We start from the raw sequence: 17,259 nt of genomic DNA on the forward strand, positions 1-17,259 counted from the left end.
CAGTTTACTTTTGAAATGAGGTCCTATTCCTACAACTGTATATGTATAATTTTTCAATGGCTTTTTTCCAAGTCCCTCTCTCTCAACATTCCATCAGCTCTCATTGGTTGCTCTTAAGAGAGATGCAGAACCTAGCCTTGTACCTATGTGAATCCTTTAATTCTTCTGCAGCAAAGTCAGTCATCAGAGAAAATGAAGTTCCCAAGTCCTTTGAAAGAGCCTGTTTTAAAATATTATCTAGAGCGCTAAAGTTGGTCAGGAAATTCAGAACTAGCATTGTTGCTTTAAAACATATTAGCTAGAAAGTATTGCAATGTGTAAGTGGAGCCATCAAAATAATGCTGTTTCTGGGCTTTGATTGCTGGCTGTAGTGCTACAGCAAGCCAAGAGTCACATTTGTTTCCAAAACACTCATATATTCAATTATGCTGAAAATTGAGAATTGATCTTATCAATCACTGCTACTGCTTTTGGCCTGACTCGAATGAACTGCAATAACTCAAACCGAAGGACACCTGTCTTTCCCACTATCTCATATATATTTTGAACACATTTTTGTATCATTTCAGGACATTCATTCAGGACTGTTTGCAGATAAATGTAGGCTTTCAGATGTCCTTATTGTAAAGTGTGTCATCTTAGCATGTTTCCTCCCACACTTCTCAGCAAAGTTTGAAACCATCTCCCAGCCTAAGTAGTTTTTCTCCAACAGTAGGTAGCTCTTGCACTCAAGCAGTGTGGCAGTATACATGCCAACAGGATCCACCCCTTGAACCACGATCATCCTAAGACTGTTGTAGGGGGAGTTGTAGAAGAGGAGTAGGAGGAGTTGGATTTATACCCCACCCCTCACTCAGAGTCTCAGAGTGATTTACAGTCTCCTCCCCTTCCTCTCCCCACAACTGACACCCTGTGAGGTGGATATGGCTGAGAGACCTCTTTCAAGAACTGCTCTTGAGATACAGCTTTGAGAGAACTGTGATTGATCCAAGGTTGCACCAGCAGCTGCATCTGGAGGCGTGGTGAACCAAACCTGGTTCTCCAGATTATAGTCCACCACTCTTAACCGCTACACCAAACCGGTTCTCAAAGGGGTTAGTGCCTCACCTTGCCATAAAAGAACCCCTCCCTCCACTCTCTGGAGATGAGATTAATAATTAAAGTTTTGATAAACTATGTTCACCGCCAACTGAGTGGGGAAAATGGCTATTTTAATTGAAATTAATTAATAGGAAATCTGAGTATTGATTATACTTGTGACAAATGGGAACAGGTTATTGGTTTTGAATGTCAAGGGTATCCCAGGCTATTTAAAACTTCCTTTAGATGAGATTGACACACTTTCCTGAATATGTAATCATGAGGACAGGGTAGGGACAGAGATGACTGTAACTGGCAACATTCCTCAACAGTCTGTGAGAGAAGTGTTAAGGAGACTGCCTTATAAGCTTCCTGTTCCTCTGGAAGTGGGACCTTGAAAACTTGATATTGCCTGGATTCCTTGCTCCATCCAGCAAATCTCAGAGACTGCCTACCACAAGCGCTGTTTGGAACATTTGTTTCTTTTTGAATGTGCTTCTGTTATGGGCTTTCCAATATTTGGTTCTTTTTTATGAAAAGTAATTTGGGCCTCTGGTCCTACAGGGTTGAATTGCACTCATTCAGAGAATCTACTGAACACCTGTGCTAATATGTTTACCTATATATGTATAACCTACAGTTGGAGTTTGCACTCTTATGCAAATACTGGGTTTTCTGAGTGATCAAAGTAATAACCAGTTAGAGCTTTTTTACTTTTTCCTCACAGAATCAGCTGTTATTGACAATAACTGGAGGAGAAATAATACCAAATCTTATTAAAAGGTGAAAGATCTCTTCATAATTAATTCACCATATCGTCTTACACCCAGGGCTTTTTTTCTGGGGGGAACACAGTGGAATGGAGTTCCGGCACCTCTTTGTGGAAACAAAATTCTCAAAAAATGTTTAAAAGGTCATGAACGCCTGTGTGTTTCGCCTTTATTTCCCTCTTGATAGTTCTAGCACCAGTATTTCCAGAAAAAAAGCCCTGCTTATGCCCCTTACAGTGAGTTGCACAGTAGCCTGGAAATAGCAGTGTTGATGTGTACAGAACTTTTATATGAGACCCATGGCAAGCTTTATTGTCTTGCCTATGTTTTACAAGATTCCATTAAGAGGACTACTTTAGAACATTTACTGCCTAGCATTAAAACAAAAGGCTTTTAACTGTGCGAGCGGACTGTAGACTTGCTTCTTATTTCATTTAATAGATTTGCAAGGAAATTAACAAATAGGTATGGCAAAAATCACATTGGCTGCAATCCAGAGGCACCACACATAATCAGAGTTGCACAGGCTCCAGGGGGCTTTCTCATCCTCACTACATCAGTGCCATGTCTCATGGTTTTAGGGCTGACCTAGATGTGACAGAAACAGACTTTTTCATTCACATGTTTACCCTTTCATGTATAAAGTGGAAGATGGAACAGTTAACTTTTATATCAAAAGGAGAGTTTAGGTAAGGGGAGCTGACCTTACCCCAATTCTGTCCTTACCTCTTCACTTTCTGCTGCTCTAGATACTTTCCTCTCAACCCACTATTTAGCATGAATTAGCAGGGCTGCCAATATGGGAGGACTGATGGGGCAAATTCAGGGGGCTGCAGTCAGCTTGAAGGCCCCTGAAACCACTGTCATGCTGGAATCACAGAATGCATTAAAAAAATTTTAAAGCAGCTCTGACTCTAGCCACTGGGGTGCAGGAAAGTCAGAGCACAGTAAAAAGCACCCAGAGTCTGCTGACTGGGCCTTTTAGCAAAGTCTATGAGGACGCTGATGAAACTTGTTTGCTGATTAAATCCTATTAGACCCATCAACCAAGCCAGGAGCAAGGCAAGACTGGCCAGGACATGATATACTCATTGCCAGGATGCAGCCTCCTAACAAGGTCATTATCTCCAACAGTCTATGGTTCACTTTTTCCTTTAGTTCCACCCAGCTTCTTCAAAGTTAGATTTTACAAAGAGACAGCCCTGTTAGTCTGTGATAGCAAAATAAAAAAATCCTTTTGAGATCTTTTCTTACATGTATCTAACTCTTCCCCACACTTTTCTCCTCTTTCATTTGCTCTCTTCTTTCCATGATATGCTATTCATCTATCCCCACTTCTAATTTCTCCCCAAGCACCTTTCATCATTCTCTTTTCCTCCATTTTATCCTCACAAGAAGTGAGGTAGGTTACGTTGAGAGTGCACAATGGGCCAAAAGTCACCCAGCAAGCTTTCATGGCAGAGTGGGAATTCAAACCTGGGTTTCCCAGATCATAGTCCAACACTTTAACCACTACACAAATTTCCCCAAACTGGAGTGGCCTCCTTCCCTGCCAGTGCCACTGTACCTGTCCTGGTCTCCTTGGGTGGGCCCAGCCATTGTATTGCCACTGCTGCCACTGTGCATCTTGCCACAGCCATCTCTTCCACCGACTGTCTCAGCAGGCTGCCCCTTCTCTGCCACCAGCCGCCTCCTCCTCCTCCACTGACTTCCTGTGTGAGTTCCCAACGGGACATCCAAGGGGCATCCTCAGGTGACAGGGAAGGGTAGGTGAACACCCAGGCACTGCTGGATCATCAGGCAATGGATGGATGGGGGCTTCCCCTTTTGAAGCAGCACTCAACTTTGGGCTCCGTTTTCCAGCTATCTTGTGCAGTCTCTTTGAACTTTTAAGGGCCTGCACAAGAAAGCCCAAAACAGCTGAGCAGCAGGGAGCACTCTCAACCACTCCGCTGCTTTTGTGGAGCAGAAAGTAGGGGTTTAAATCCCTTCTTTCTGCTCTGGCCAGGAACCAACACAAACCCCATGAACAGCCTTAAAAGGTCATGGAAGTCCATGACTGTGGACCCATCAAGGATTTTGGTTTCTGAGCCACGAACAGGGCAAACATCATGAATTTTGCTCCATGGTTCGGTTTGTGTACATCCCTAATTATAACCTTGCATATCCTTTGGAAGCAGGCTAATGCATATTCACATCCTTCAGCAGAGAATTCCAAAAAGCTGGAGCTGCTGCCAAGAAAAACTAAACCTAAGCAGTAGCCAAGGAAACTTTAAGGGAATGCTTTATTGGGAAGATCTGAGGTGGCATTCAGACACAGAATAGGAAAGATTAGCCATTGGGAACTTTTCAGGAGGGCAAAAGTTTCCCTACTTGGTTGCCTGAAGGAGACTGTGATTTGTCATATGCAAATGGTTAAAAGTCTGATTTAAAGTACTTAATTCTTGATTGCTTCCTTACCTGGTTGCCTAAAGGAAACTGTGACTTGACATATACAAATGGTTACTTTAAAATCTGATTTAATGTACCTAGCTCTTGATTGTGCAGGAATGTTAAGAATAAAGAACAAGCAATCTTACATCTGGCATTTCATGAATTCATGGTTGGAGAGGTATTAACATGGTCTGTTTCCACACAGAGGTTTTGTTCTGGTTTGAGGTTCATGCTGAAACGCTGTGTTATTGTTTTTCAGTATCCACATGACATCGTCCTCTTTTTGTCCTGTTGCTGTGTTTTTTCTTGCTATCCTCCAGTATTTCCTAAGCCTGGTTTGCTATGGTCTTTCTGCAAATATCACAGCCAAAATGCATTTATGCATGTTTTGTGGATGAGAAATGAAGATTTTGAAAGTCCTGCCCACTTTAGCACCATTTTCCTAGCGGTACCCCTCAAGGTTGCTGTGTTTCTTCTTCTTCCCATGCCATGGGTAGGCTTTAAAAACCACCCCTGCAATTAACATATTGTTGTGGTGCCATACCTCCTCTGGATTCCTAGTTTTCATTTTTGTAAAAGAGTGAGCTCTTTTTCAGTGTTAAGATATAAGAGTTGCATGGTTCATATTATAACTCTACAGTTAAAAGGGCTTAAGATCGACTTCTTTGGAAATGCAAGCCAAGAATTGAGCACATGTATCATAGTATTAGATCTTTTATATCATTGTAGTGAAATGTCCATTTCTGAGTTTTTTAAAAAGCTCTCCAGTGGCAGAAGGGAATGGAGACAATGGGAAGCTGACACAAGGAAACTGCAGTGGAAACTGCTGTGTAGACCCTCTGTTGTTGCTGTAGATGCCTATCTGTTACCTTTGGCAATGAAAGCTGCATAGAGAATGGTCGCTGTGTGGAAGGAACCATAGTGTAATTTAGAGGCTCCAACTATTCAGAGTTTCCCTGACCAGTATACCTTGTCTGTCATCCTCAAATTGAAAGAAAAGCCCCCCCTCCAAAAAAAATATAGAAGCTTTGTCTAGTATGTGACGTTTTGGACTGAACTAACTAAACTCCAGAAAACTGTATGCACAGCAGGGTCCCATTGTCAGTTATTGAGGCAAAAAAGCACATTCAGACAGTGGAAAAGCCCAATTATGCTCAATGTTTTCACTAACTGATTGACAACCACTGTTTTATTATAAAAGTCCTCTCAATCTGACAACTGCACATGGGGTGAAACTCATGATAGCCTCCTTGTAGTTACCTTTATGAATCTGGTCTTTCTTATTGTTGAATTTACCCTGTTAATTACTCTCCTGGTGCAGAGCTGCTGCTAAGGGACTTTCTCTCAGCTTAATGGAACGTCTGATTCAGAAATACGGCGATCGTGTTGTGAAGATGCTCACCGTGCAGTATCGCATGCACCAGGCCATAATGCACTGGGCTTCCACTGAGATGTATGACGGCCGCCTCTCAGCTCACCGCTCTGTCGCGCAACGTTTACTGAAGTAAGAGAACCTATCCTTTTTCTTTAAAGTTTTTAGTGGGAGAGCATCATTAATTAATATTTATGGAGAGTTTGCAGGTTTTTCTTCCATGGTCTGCAGTAATCCTGCTGCTGAAGTCCGTTCTTTTCATTTAGTGACTATTGATTTTGATTTCCCCAGAACTACTCACAGATTGAAAATCCCCATGTTTATGTTGTTTTGGTTATTTTTTTTAAAGAGGGAAAATAAAGTTATACAACAGCTAGGTATATCTTGAGGGCCTGATTCTTCAGTCACAGCAGCACTGTTTGCATAATTTCATTGCGCTATTTGAGGAGGGAAAAGATTTGCTAGACAAAGGACACAGTCCAAAACAGTTAAGTGCACTTAAGCCCACTGATTTCAATGGACTCTAATGCACTTAAATATGAGTTGGATTGTAGCCATAATGCTTGTAGTATTGCACAGATTGAGAAAACTCAATTTGAAGAATATATATTTTACACAGCAGTCTGTTTTTTTAGAATCATATCCTGCTCACAATGCAGCTAGCTGGGTTTATTTAACTGAAATCAGTGATTCATATTACTGTATCCTCCTGGTAAAATGCCTCTTTTTTGTAGAAATGCAAGGGGTGAAAGCACCTCTTCTTTGATATCTGTCTCATTCATTTAATGATTTGCACATGAGTCAGCAGAAAGAAGGAATGAAAATAAGATTTTAGAACTAACATTCTTAACCTGGAATTTTATTATATTCTCAAACTAATGGAAACTAATGCTCTGGAAAAAGAGAAATTGCAATTAACATCATTAATTAATAAGAGTTACTAATATGTGTAATTTATCTTTACTCAAATCAGCTTATATATGTTTGTTTATTCATGTTTCTGTGCTTAGATGTCGGTTTCCAGACATCTCCAATTGTGTTCCACTGAGTTTGCTTCTCTTTTGAAACGGTCACACAATCTCCATGGATTGTCTGGGACCTAAAGGCTTACAAGATTCCTGTAGTATGCTGCAGTCCCTTCCCCCCACCCTTTGAATAACTGTTCCCCATATAACCTCTGGGGAAGGCAATGGCAAACCACCCCATAAAAAGTCAGCCGTGAAAACGTGAAAGCAACATCACCCCAAAGTCGGAAACGACTGGTGTTTGCACAGGGGACTACCTTTATCTGTTACCCTATATAACCTCACGTATTGTTTCTAAATCTCTTCTAAGTTTCAAACACAGTTTGATGAGGGACTTTTGTTTTGCCAAAACAGGACAAAACTGTAAAGCCCTCTTGAGCTCCCAGAATTAGTTCCACAATTCTTTGGATCCTGGCATTTCATTGCAAGGCCTAGTGCAGACGTAGGATCCCAGATCTCTACCATTAAACCAAAGCCTATTGTGAAGAATGCTTTCTCCACAGAATAACACTCCTGTCCCATTCAAAGGTTCTGTTCCATGTTGTTTCCAGAAGGAGTCAACTATCTAGAGACATTGTTCGATTATGCAGTTTAGTAAAGATTATTAAAAGTAATTATGCAGCAAAGCAAAAGACATAAAAGATGTCCAGTATATAGAAAACCAGAAGATTAGAAAAGGGTGATAATCTTCATGATTTACTGCCATTTGGTTGAAATGCAATTACAAACCATGGTTTGGCACTATGGGAACAGTCACAGGGGATGCTTGGGCTTATGTGTTCCTCTTCTTGTGTGTGGGCAGTTAGTGCAAGAGTTCCAGGTCTGAGGCAAACCACAGTTTGTTCTTATATCTGAGCCATAAGATGTTGTTTGCTGACTTTCTTACAAATCTGAATTCCAAGACTTCCATCATGGGTTAGAATCCTTACTTGTTGGGAAGAGAGTAGCATAATGACAGACTATGGCTTGCTAGGTTTGCAGAATGAACCATATTATGGGAAGGGAGTTCAGGAGCCCCAGAATCCCCCCAGGTTCACTTCAGCAAAACCATCCCAGGGTCACTTGTATCTGAATCCAGCCTGTGCGCTGTTCTGAAATTGATCAGTGTGTGCCATTTCAACTTGTAATAATTGGTATAAAGTTGCCATCAGCTGTGATTATGACAGAATACTTGGGGTACTTTTCTTTACCGCCACTGATGTGCAAAGTATAACAGGACCATAAAGAAGGTTTTATCTGTGTAGTGATTTTTTTTAAAAATGAACAGTTTGAATTCAGTGAACACTGACAGCGAGTTAATGGGAATATTTTTAGTAGATTGTATCATGAATTTAAATCACCAAGAAGATAATTTCAACATACAGTATAGATGGCAATGGCCGTGAAATGCTTTCCAAAGAGTATAAAAGAAGTTGTCAACAATAAAAATGAATTGTTGCTTTGAATGAAGGGAGATGTTAGCAGTGCAGTCAGGGTCTGATGCAGTACCAAGCTGAAGGCTATATAAATTTCCCCTGGTTTCAGGGAGCTCAAGAAGCACTCTCTTAACCCTGAACTATTATTTCATGTCTTCTCTGTTATCACCATATTATGACACTCAGCTGCTGAAATCAGTGGCATAAAATGTTTTAATTTTGGCTGGATTGCACCCAAAAGCAGGCCGAAAAAATTCCACAGAGCAGAAGAAATTACATCATTGGGAAAAAGAATTTGATTAGCATAGCTTGAAAATGCCATCTTTGCAACTTGACTTGTGTGGGGAATTGAGATATTTAAATGGTTGATTTCCTCCTTGAAGACCTTGGCTTTCCACACAAATGAAGTTGCAAAGATGGTATGCCATACTGTGCTAATCAACACTTTTGCCCAGCCATGTGATTTCTTGTGCCTTGTTTGCTTAATTAGATGTGCCCTAAAGCAAATAAATAGTTAAGGAATTTTAAATCCCTAACCATTGTTGTGATAAACCATGGCAAAGTGAGGTCTAAACTGAGCCAATTTGTGATGAGCCTAGTTTATTATCCTGCTCATGCAATTCCTGTTTCTCCCTTCTCCTTTCCCTGCATGTAGATAAGTTCCTAGTCTGGAGGTCTTCAAACTAAACTTGGTTTGTTGTGATTCCCAAATTCATATGGAGCAGAGGTCCATCAATGGCTATTAGCCACAGTGTGTGTGTGTGTGTGTGTATTTGGCCACTGTGTGACATAGAGTGTTGGACTGGATGGGCCATTGGCCTGATCCAACATGGCTTCTCTTATGTTCAGGTGCTGTAAGCCAATTGTTGTTGATATGCCCTTAAAGGAATTTGAATTTGAACCAGTTGTTGTTTGTTTCTTGCCCATAAACTGGGATGTGGAAACACAATTTACTCTTGATTTAGAACCTTGCTGTGTGGTCAAAAGACACCCTCCTGTTTGTTGAAATGCCTGACCTCAGATCAAAGATTTCCTTAAATTTTGGCTTTTTGCATGAGTTGAGAAGCAAGGAGGGAGGGACTGTATGAACCAGAGAATAAACCAGGCTCAAACTAGTTGTGATGTCAGAATACAGTGAAGGCTTTTTTCCCCCAGGAGGTCTGTTATTTGCATGTGTTAGCTTCTTAATTGCAGTAATCACAGCAAGCAATATCCAATTGTCTCTTTATGTATGAAAGGAGGTGGCAGCAGCATTAATACTAAGGAGATGTAGGCTTATTATTTTTTTTGCCCCTATTCTCTTTCTAGTCTTCATATTTGGATGTGCTCTGGGCAAAGATGTTGGACAGTATACACACTTTAGGCATCAACTATAGTCTGCTTATAAAAGCCCTAGACAGTTGTTAAAATACTAATAAAGAAAAAAATCAAAACAAAATGGGGTTAAGTTTTCAGGCAGGCTGAAAATTGAAGAGCAGTTACCTGCATATGGGGAGAAAGTGCATCATAATGTATTAACAAATAGGCTTGTTTTACTTGTTGAGGACGGAAGGAGTAGCTGAGTGGATCTCTTGCTAGGTCATAAATAGCAATGCAGTAGCTTCCTTTCTTTATTATCCTTTCCACGCTATTGAATCAGCATTTCCTATATGTGTAGCAATGACAGCGTTAATATTTATGTGCATCCCTTAGTTCATAGGGAATCTTTCTTTTTCCCAAGAGTAATTAATATTGCTGGATTATGCCAGTAGCTGATCTGCTTCTGTTGCAGCTGCATAGTGTCCCTTTAAAGTAGCTCCCAGCCCTTGGGTTTATTCCTGTTCCTCCTTTGGAAACAATGGACTAAGACCTGTCTTGCAGTCTTTGCTAGGAAAAAGATTATTTAAATGGCACTGTCAAGAAACTAAAGTAATGAAATTATTCCAGATGATGCTTGCAAATGTTTTCTGGCTTTAGTTTAACCTTAATTGATGTATGACTTCCTCAGGGAAAATAGATCCAGGTGGGTAACTGTGTTGGCTTGAAGCAATAGAATAAAATTAGACTCCAGTGCACCTTTAAGACCAACAAAGTTTTATTCAAGGTATGAGCTTTCATGTTCAAGCAGACTTCGTTGGTCTTAAAGATGCCACTGGACTCTAACTTTCCTCAAGGAAAGAGTGAATCTTTTAGTGGTAGGGACATTTGTGACTATGCCATAAAGCAGAGAATCTGTGAAATGTAGACACCTTTCTTATAGCATTATTATTTTACAGGTGATCTCAGCACAAAGTAAAACATTGCAGTAGGAATTATTCTGTGTCTACTTGTTAAAAATGTGTCCCAAGTCATGAAAGAGAGATGTACTGCCACAAAAAAAACTAATTTTAGGATAGCTGTGTTAGTCTTTTACACTAAAATATAATCAGGAGTCTTGTGGCACCTTCAAAAATGAACGAGATTTTATTCCAGCATAAGCTTTTGTGGACTAGAGCCCACTTTCTTCATTAGGTTATTACTAGGGAGATATTTATATACATATGCATGAAAAAATATTATGAACAGCAGGATGAAGGGGCTGTGAAAATTCAGGAAGTACAAGGTCAAATATACTTCTAAAATCAAGGTAGTATAAATACCATTGACTGTAGCAGTAAATGTAAGGTTACCAGCCCCCAGGTCCTGGCAGGAATTCTCACACTTGGAGGGGCTCCAACCTGCCCCCAAGCCTGGCCTCCTGTGGCCATCCCTCCCTCCCTCCCCTCACACAAGATTTAAAGGGCCCTTCAGTTGATCCATGGGGAGAATGTGGCCCACCAGTCAGCTGGGGGAAGCTTTAGATTTTGCAGAAGAGAGGGAGAGGGGTGACAGCTAGCCACCAGTGTGAATTCTGGTGCATGTGTAGCAAGCAGGCCAATCAGGAAGGAAGGCTCACCTCCCCAATCTGGCGCTTTCTCCCCCTCTCTGCACACTCCACCATGGTTGGGGCATGTAGGGAAGAGAAGCCAGGGCAGGCTTACCTCAATGATCTGCTGCTTTTCTCTCTCCTTTGCACACACTGCCATGGCAGGGCTTGCAGGGAAGGGAAGCCAGTTCTTTCTCCCTGCAAAAAAAAAAAAGGGGGGGGGGCTTCTGCACCTGAATTGTAAACAGAATCCAGGTGTGCAGGGCACCAGTCCCCAATGCAGTGACATCTCAGTGACATCTCATGTTGGGGTGTCCCTGCCCCCTCCACGAACACTCCCCAAAGTCCCCTGCCGGCAAGGAAGAGGGATCTGACAACCCTAAATGGGAAGTTCTTTAGTTTTGCTAAGCTAGCTTTATTAAGATAGGTAGTTCCTATAACAGCTGAGGAATCCCAATTCAGCCCTTGAGGGAGGTTGTGTCAAACCTCTTGATGAACTCTAATTTAGCAATTTCTTGGTGGACTAAGGGCCCTTGATCCACTCCTTACCCGAGTACTTGTTATATATTGGAACTGGAGTTTGACCGTAGGGCCAACAGAGACTTGGCTGAGCTTGAGACCCTAAAATAATAGCCACCTGAGGCGTCCTCATGCTTTGAACCCAGTACATTTTACTGGTGATGAGGATGGGATCCTGGTGAGCGAGGAGCCCCGGCCATTGGCACTGCACCACACATCGCTGCACTCTGCATCCAGCACTGCACAATGCATTGCCACCGCCAGACGACATGGCTACCGCTCCAGGACACTTCGATGAGTTTGATGCCACCACTGAGGACTGGGAATCCTACGCCTCCTGCTTCGCTTTCTTCCTGGAGTCTTCAGACATAATGGACAAGGCAAAGAAGCGGGCCACCTTCTTCCATCCCTGCTGGCTCCAGCCGACCTCAAAGACACGTCGTACCAGACCATCTTGAACCGGCTTCAAGACCACTTCGCGCCTAAAACCTCCATCATAGTGGCTTGCCACGCATTCTATGGAAGGAACCAGGCAGTTGGGTGAGTTGATTACAGCTTTCATTATGGCTCTCCGAAGGGCGGCCCGCTGCTGCAATTTCAGCAACCTGGAGGAAGCCCTCCAGGACCGGCTAGTGTGAGACCTCATGAATGAAAGAATCCAATGGAGGCTCTTTGCCAAGAAGGACCCCACGTGCCAGGTCACGATGGAAGAGGCCCTTGCCACAGAGGCAGCAGACCAGTTCACCACGGAGGTCTGTCTGCCACCAAGCCCACCAGTTTCCAAGAGGGCCACCATGGCAGCCCACCATGTGGAATTGGCTGACGAAGTGAAAGAAGTTCTACAGCTGCCCCAACCTACTCATCGCGCCTCACGCCTGACTGCAACGCCACCTCATGCTGCAATCTCAAATCCCTGTGCCAGCTGCGGAGAGCTCCACGAGCGGAGGACCTGTCGGTTCTGAGATGCCCAATGCCAGAACTGTGGTAAGGTTGGCCACATTGTCCGAGTCTGCCGCTCCAAAGGGACCCAAAGGCAACAAACCACGCACCAGGAGTCAACAGACGAGATGGAGCTCCACACCACGTCACTCCAACTACTACAGGTACTGCATCTGCCCTTGGACACCCTGATAAAATCAAGGTGACTGTTAAGTTAAAGGGAGCCTCTTGCCTGATGGAATTGGACACAGGATCCTCCATTTCAATTATTTCAGAGGAGACCCTCAGGACGATCTGTCCCAACGGATGGCCTCACCTCCAACCCGCAGGGTTCATCCTCAGAGACTTTTCACAGAACAATGTAGAAATAAGGGGGTGGGGAAAGTTCTGGGTGCAGTACAGAAATGTTGATGGACTTTTGAACTTGCTGGTGGTGGGTGGCTGATGCACAAGTTTGCTGGTTCTGGCATGGTTCGCGCCTTTGGGGTTTGCAGTCACAGGAGTGCATAGCTTAACCCCCACAGTCTTGGGGAGGGTTTGCGATGAATTTCTGTCCGTCTTTGATGGTACCTTGGGCTGTTACAAAAAGCTAGAAAAATAGCCATGGCCTAACGATCCCTGATGGTGATGGGTTTTGGGGTGAGGAGGTTTGCATGCATATAAGCAAGTCCATTGGTCCTGCTGGACAGTTCTGTTCCTAACTCACTATGCTGAATCACTGAATAAAGAGCTGAACTCACTATCTCTTGGGCGTCCTCATTCTTTGAACCCAGTACATTTTAGTACTGTTAGAACAGAGTTCAAGAAAATATATTCATTTAATGGGCTTGTCATGATCCTAGGCCTAGTGAGGCCTATAGGCTCCAGGGAAGCCTGTGTAAGAGTAGTAACCAGGCCTACATCTCCCAGGATCCCTTCTATCCCTCTGATTGGGTGGCAGAGATTTAGGAAAACTTGCCCAGTGAAGATCAGATTGGTGGGATCTGGGAAGACAGAATAAATAGGCCAGCTAAAGAGGGAAGTGTGTTCTCTCTGGAAAAGCTGCAGCAGAAGGGTGCCCTCATCCAAGGGCAGTGAGTCTTTGGCATTAGAGGAAGGGAACATATATCTAGTTGCATTAGGGAAGTTATTTTGCTTTATATCACCTTTACTATTTCTATCTTTCACTGTTGTTTTGAGCACTTACAAGAAATTTGTTATTGTTATACTGCCTGTGTCCTCACGTCTCTTTGGTCACAGTTAAAAGGTGCTTGCTAAGAATGAAGACACGGGTTGGTTGGGTGCTCTGGACCCTCCCGAACAGACCCTTACCAGAGTGGTGGCAGCCAGTAGAAGGCCCTTCCTGGTCCCTTGCCTGAGACAGGTCTGTTATGTGAATTTTGAGGGGTTTTTTTTTAAAGTAGGTTTAGAGTGTAACAAAAGGAGAAAAAAGTGTGCACTTTTAACAAAAGTGTTAAACTGCCTCTGTCTATCTTTTGGAACATCGCCTCAGAGTGTGGAACAAAAAATCTAGGTCATACGGAGACAGGAGTTATTTCAGGTTTGCATGCAAAATCTGAGAAGTTTAAAAAAGGTGAATGGTCATTTTTTTAAAAAAAAACCTGCTGAATGACATGAAAATGAGAGCTCACAACACTGTGTTGTGAGATCTCAGCTGCCATTTTGGTAGTGGTCTAGCAGCTCTATAAATATACCTGCAACAGGGACAAAGTTTTTTGGGGGGAGAGGTTGAGGAAGCAGGACAAGGGACAGAAAAGCAGCAGCAGGAAGACAAGAAGAGAAAGACAAAGAGGAGGCAGGAGAATGAGGAGAGAAAGGCAAGGAAAAGGCGGGGGGACAAGAGAGAAAAGCAGCTTTCAGGAAGAGGCAGTAGTGGTGGCAGGAGGACAAAGGGAGAAGAGTGAGGAGGAAGCAGAAACCAGCAGATCCCCTCCACAATTTCTTCACAGGTCCCTGCTTATAGAATTACTGTTTGGCTGAGAAATTGTTTAAAGGGGCAAGGAAGAGACATTGCTCTAGTACAGGATCTGGAAGGAGGAAAGAAAGAATGAGGTATCCAGGGAAAGCTGATGAAAAGATGGCTGTGCACAGGATCAGTTTAAATACTGGAAAAAAGAAATCTCTGACAAGAGTAGCGCAGGGTATGTGACCATGTGTCATTATATCTGGGATTGAAAAGAGATTGTGTGAAAGGTATACATGCTTTGAGATACTACTGCATTAAACAATGAACCAGAGACACCAGATTCAGTAGGAACAGCATAAATAGCCACCAAAATAAGACAAATCATACAAAGATGATCATACAATCATTGGCTGTTGTCATAAATTCAGATTTGTATATGAAACCTGTAGCTGACTGAAGTTGAAAGACTGTCTTCTGTCCTTGGCCATAAAGCAGTAATGAGAGTGTACTTTGCTTTTATAGCAAGGCTAAGGGCTGCTATTGAGTTTTGGAAGTTGCTGCTTCAAACTGTTTGAAATTAACCTGCCATTAGCGTTATCAAAATTGCAACATTTAGAATACCTTAAAGCCCCTGATTTGCTGACTCTTTGTTTTGCTTCTTCTGAGTGCCAAATTACAAGGCTTAAATTCATTTAGAAGGCTCAAATTTGGGTAGATTTGGGGTGTGCTGGGAACTCATCCTTTATAATAACTATTCATGAAGCTAGAGAAAAATACTTAGTTGCACATTTTCTAAAGAACTGCCCATTTACAGCTGAAGAAACTTATGATGTAGCAAAAAGCATCTTGCTGTCCTAACAGCTTTTGCAATGCCTTGAGGATTTCCTGTGAATTTGGGACACTGCTTGCCAAAGGAGATTTTACTGTTTGTATCTGAGTGTAGTGAAGTTATTTTCAGAATAGAAAATGGAACTGACAGCAGCATGTCAAAGAAAAAAAGCCTCAGAAATGTGGAAAATCATTACCCTTATTTCTTGAGCAACGCGTTGCAGGCTGCTCTGCAGCTCAGGCATTGCAACCGAACAAGAAATGTAATGGAATATTGAAATGTTAAATGGAAATCAACAGCAATTGCTTACCTCTGCACAAAAGATAAGACTTTTGGGAGCATGCAGGCAAAGCCACAAAAGAGAACATTCAAAGGCAGCTGGAAAAAGAATATATGAAGGACTGTAAACCGAAGTGGGAATAATCTTCCAAGTACGAGCTAATTGTTGATGGTCTACTGAATCATCCATATGGTGAGAGGAGAAACAGAAGAGGCAATTATTCACTTTTCTTCTGCCCTATACCTGGAATTCTGTCCCAGAACACCCCCACTGAGCCATCTCTGTGTTATACATTTCATCCCTTCAGTTTCTGTGATGCCTGCTACTCCCAGGTTTAAGTTTGGAGTAGCAGCAGGAAGACTTGGCATTTAAAAGGATGCGAGCAATTCACCAGCATGTTCTCCACAGGAAAGAGTGTGACTTTTCTTTTCACTGGAAGATTCATGCAGCTAATTATCTTCAGAAGTGATGTTCCCAAAATCACTCAAATTAAGATTGTTCCTGAGAGTTACAACAAGTCCAAGTACACTCACTGCCCTCCAGGGGCACGCACAGAAGAATCTTAATGATAGCTTTATACCCTTGAAGAAGACAGGTGGTTGTTCGTGACTGGAACAGCAGAGCCCCAGGAGAGTAAAGGAAAAACAAAGAACCCCAAACCTTGCATTACTCAGGACTCCAGCTTCTTTTGAAATGCTTGTGGGGAAGAAAGGCAATTTCCATTTGAAAATGACACGATTTAATTAGCCGCTGTTTTGAAGAGGTGATAATTAAGTGAATTTTGCTGCTCAGTATTATTTGAATAAAATTGGCTACTTAAGAAAACTGGAGAAGAGAGCTTTGTAATCCAGAGTAGTGATGTTGCTGAAGCTTGCCATTTCCTTCTTTTTTTGGGGGGGGGGGGGGAGGGCACGGATATTAATATGTATAGTTTGTAATTCTTAGCAGCATTTGCCGCAAAAGTTCTTCTGTGGCTCATATTGTAAAACAAGATTGTATGTCTGTTTGGTCAGCAGACCACATGCCCACATGTCCAAAGCCACCTTCGTTCTAGGCATGTGTGGAAAAGATCTTTAATGTTATCCACTTACTCTTGGTGAATCATGCATTGGAAAGGGCCTGATAGCCCATCTAGTCCAGCCCCTGTCCAGTCGCTGCCAAAAAACCTCCGGAGAAGGAAAGCCAGTATCAAACTGTTCTTCCTTGTAGAGAGTTTTGTCTAATGAGCCTGTAATTTCAATCCAGTAGATCTAGTCTTGCGCTTTGGAGAAGAGAACAAATCTTTGCTCTTTTGTATGCTTCTGGTATTTGAAGAGTGCGGCCATGTCTTCCCCAGTCTTTTCTTCTCTTTAGCTCAAACATGCTTGGTTCCTACAATCGTTCCATGTAGGATTTGTTTTCCAAGCATCTAACCATTTTCACTTCCTTCTTCAGAACCCATTCTAATTTGTTCACCTCTTTGTTAAATTGAAGCACACAAAACCAGCTAAGGTTTGATCCAAATGCAGTGGAATGATTACTTCTTGTGTCTTGGGCACTCTGTTACTATTAGTTAAGAACATAAGAGAAGCCATGTTGGATCAGGCCAATGGTCCATCCAGTCCAACTCTCCATGTCACACAGTGGCCAATATGTGTGTGTGTGTCTGTGTGTATATATATATATATATACACTGTGGCTAATAGCCACTGATGGACCTCTGCTCCATATTTTTATCCAATCCCCTCTTAAAGCTGGTATGCTTGTAGCTGCCACCACCTCCTGTGGCAGTGAATTCCACATGCTAATTACCCTTTAGGTGAAGAAG

At 42.4% G+C, this 17,259-nt stretch overlaps 1 protein-coding gene across 3 annotated transcripts in view; it reads left to right on the plus strand.

Annotated features, from left to right (window-relative positions):
- Positions 1-17,259, plus strand: part of IGHMBP2 (immunoglobulin mu DNA binding protein 2) — a 121,147-nt gene that overhangs the window by 73,050 nt on the left and 30,838 nt on the right. For 2 of the 3 annotated variants that reach the window (XM_060261194.1, XM_060261196.1), the window contains one exon: positions 5,605-5,787. The exons of the other annotated variant lie outside the window; for it this stretch is intronic. In XM_060261194.1, coding sequence (XP_060117177.1) covers positions 5,605-5,787 — 183 coding nt within the window. The remainder of the gene's footprint in view (positions 1-5,604; positions 5,788-17,259) is intronic. 3 annotated transcript variants of the gene reach the window in all.

Source organism: Heteronotia binoei, chromosome 21, assembly GCF_032191835.1.
Source record: "Heteronotia binoei isolate CCM8104 ecotype False Entrance Well chromosome 21, APGP_CSIRO_Hbin_v1, whole genome shotgun sequence".
In the NCBI taxonomy this organism is placed as follows: Eukaryota; Metazoa; Chordata; class Lepidosauria; order Squamata; family Gekkonidae; genus Heteronotia; species Heteronotia binoei.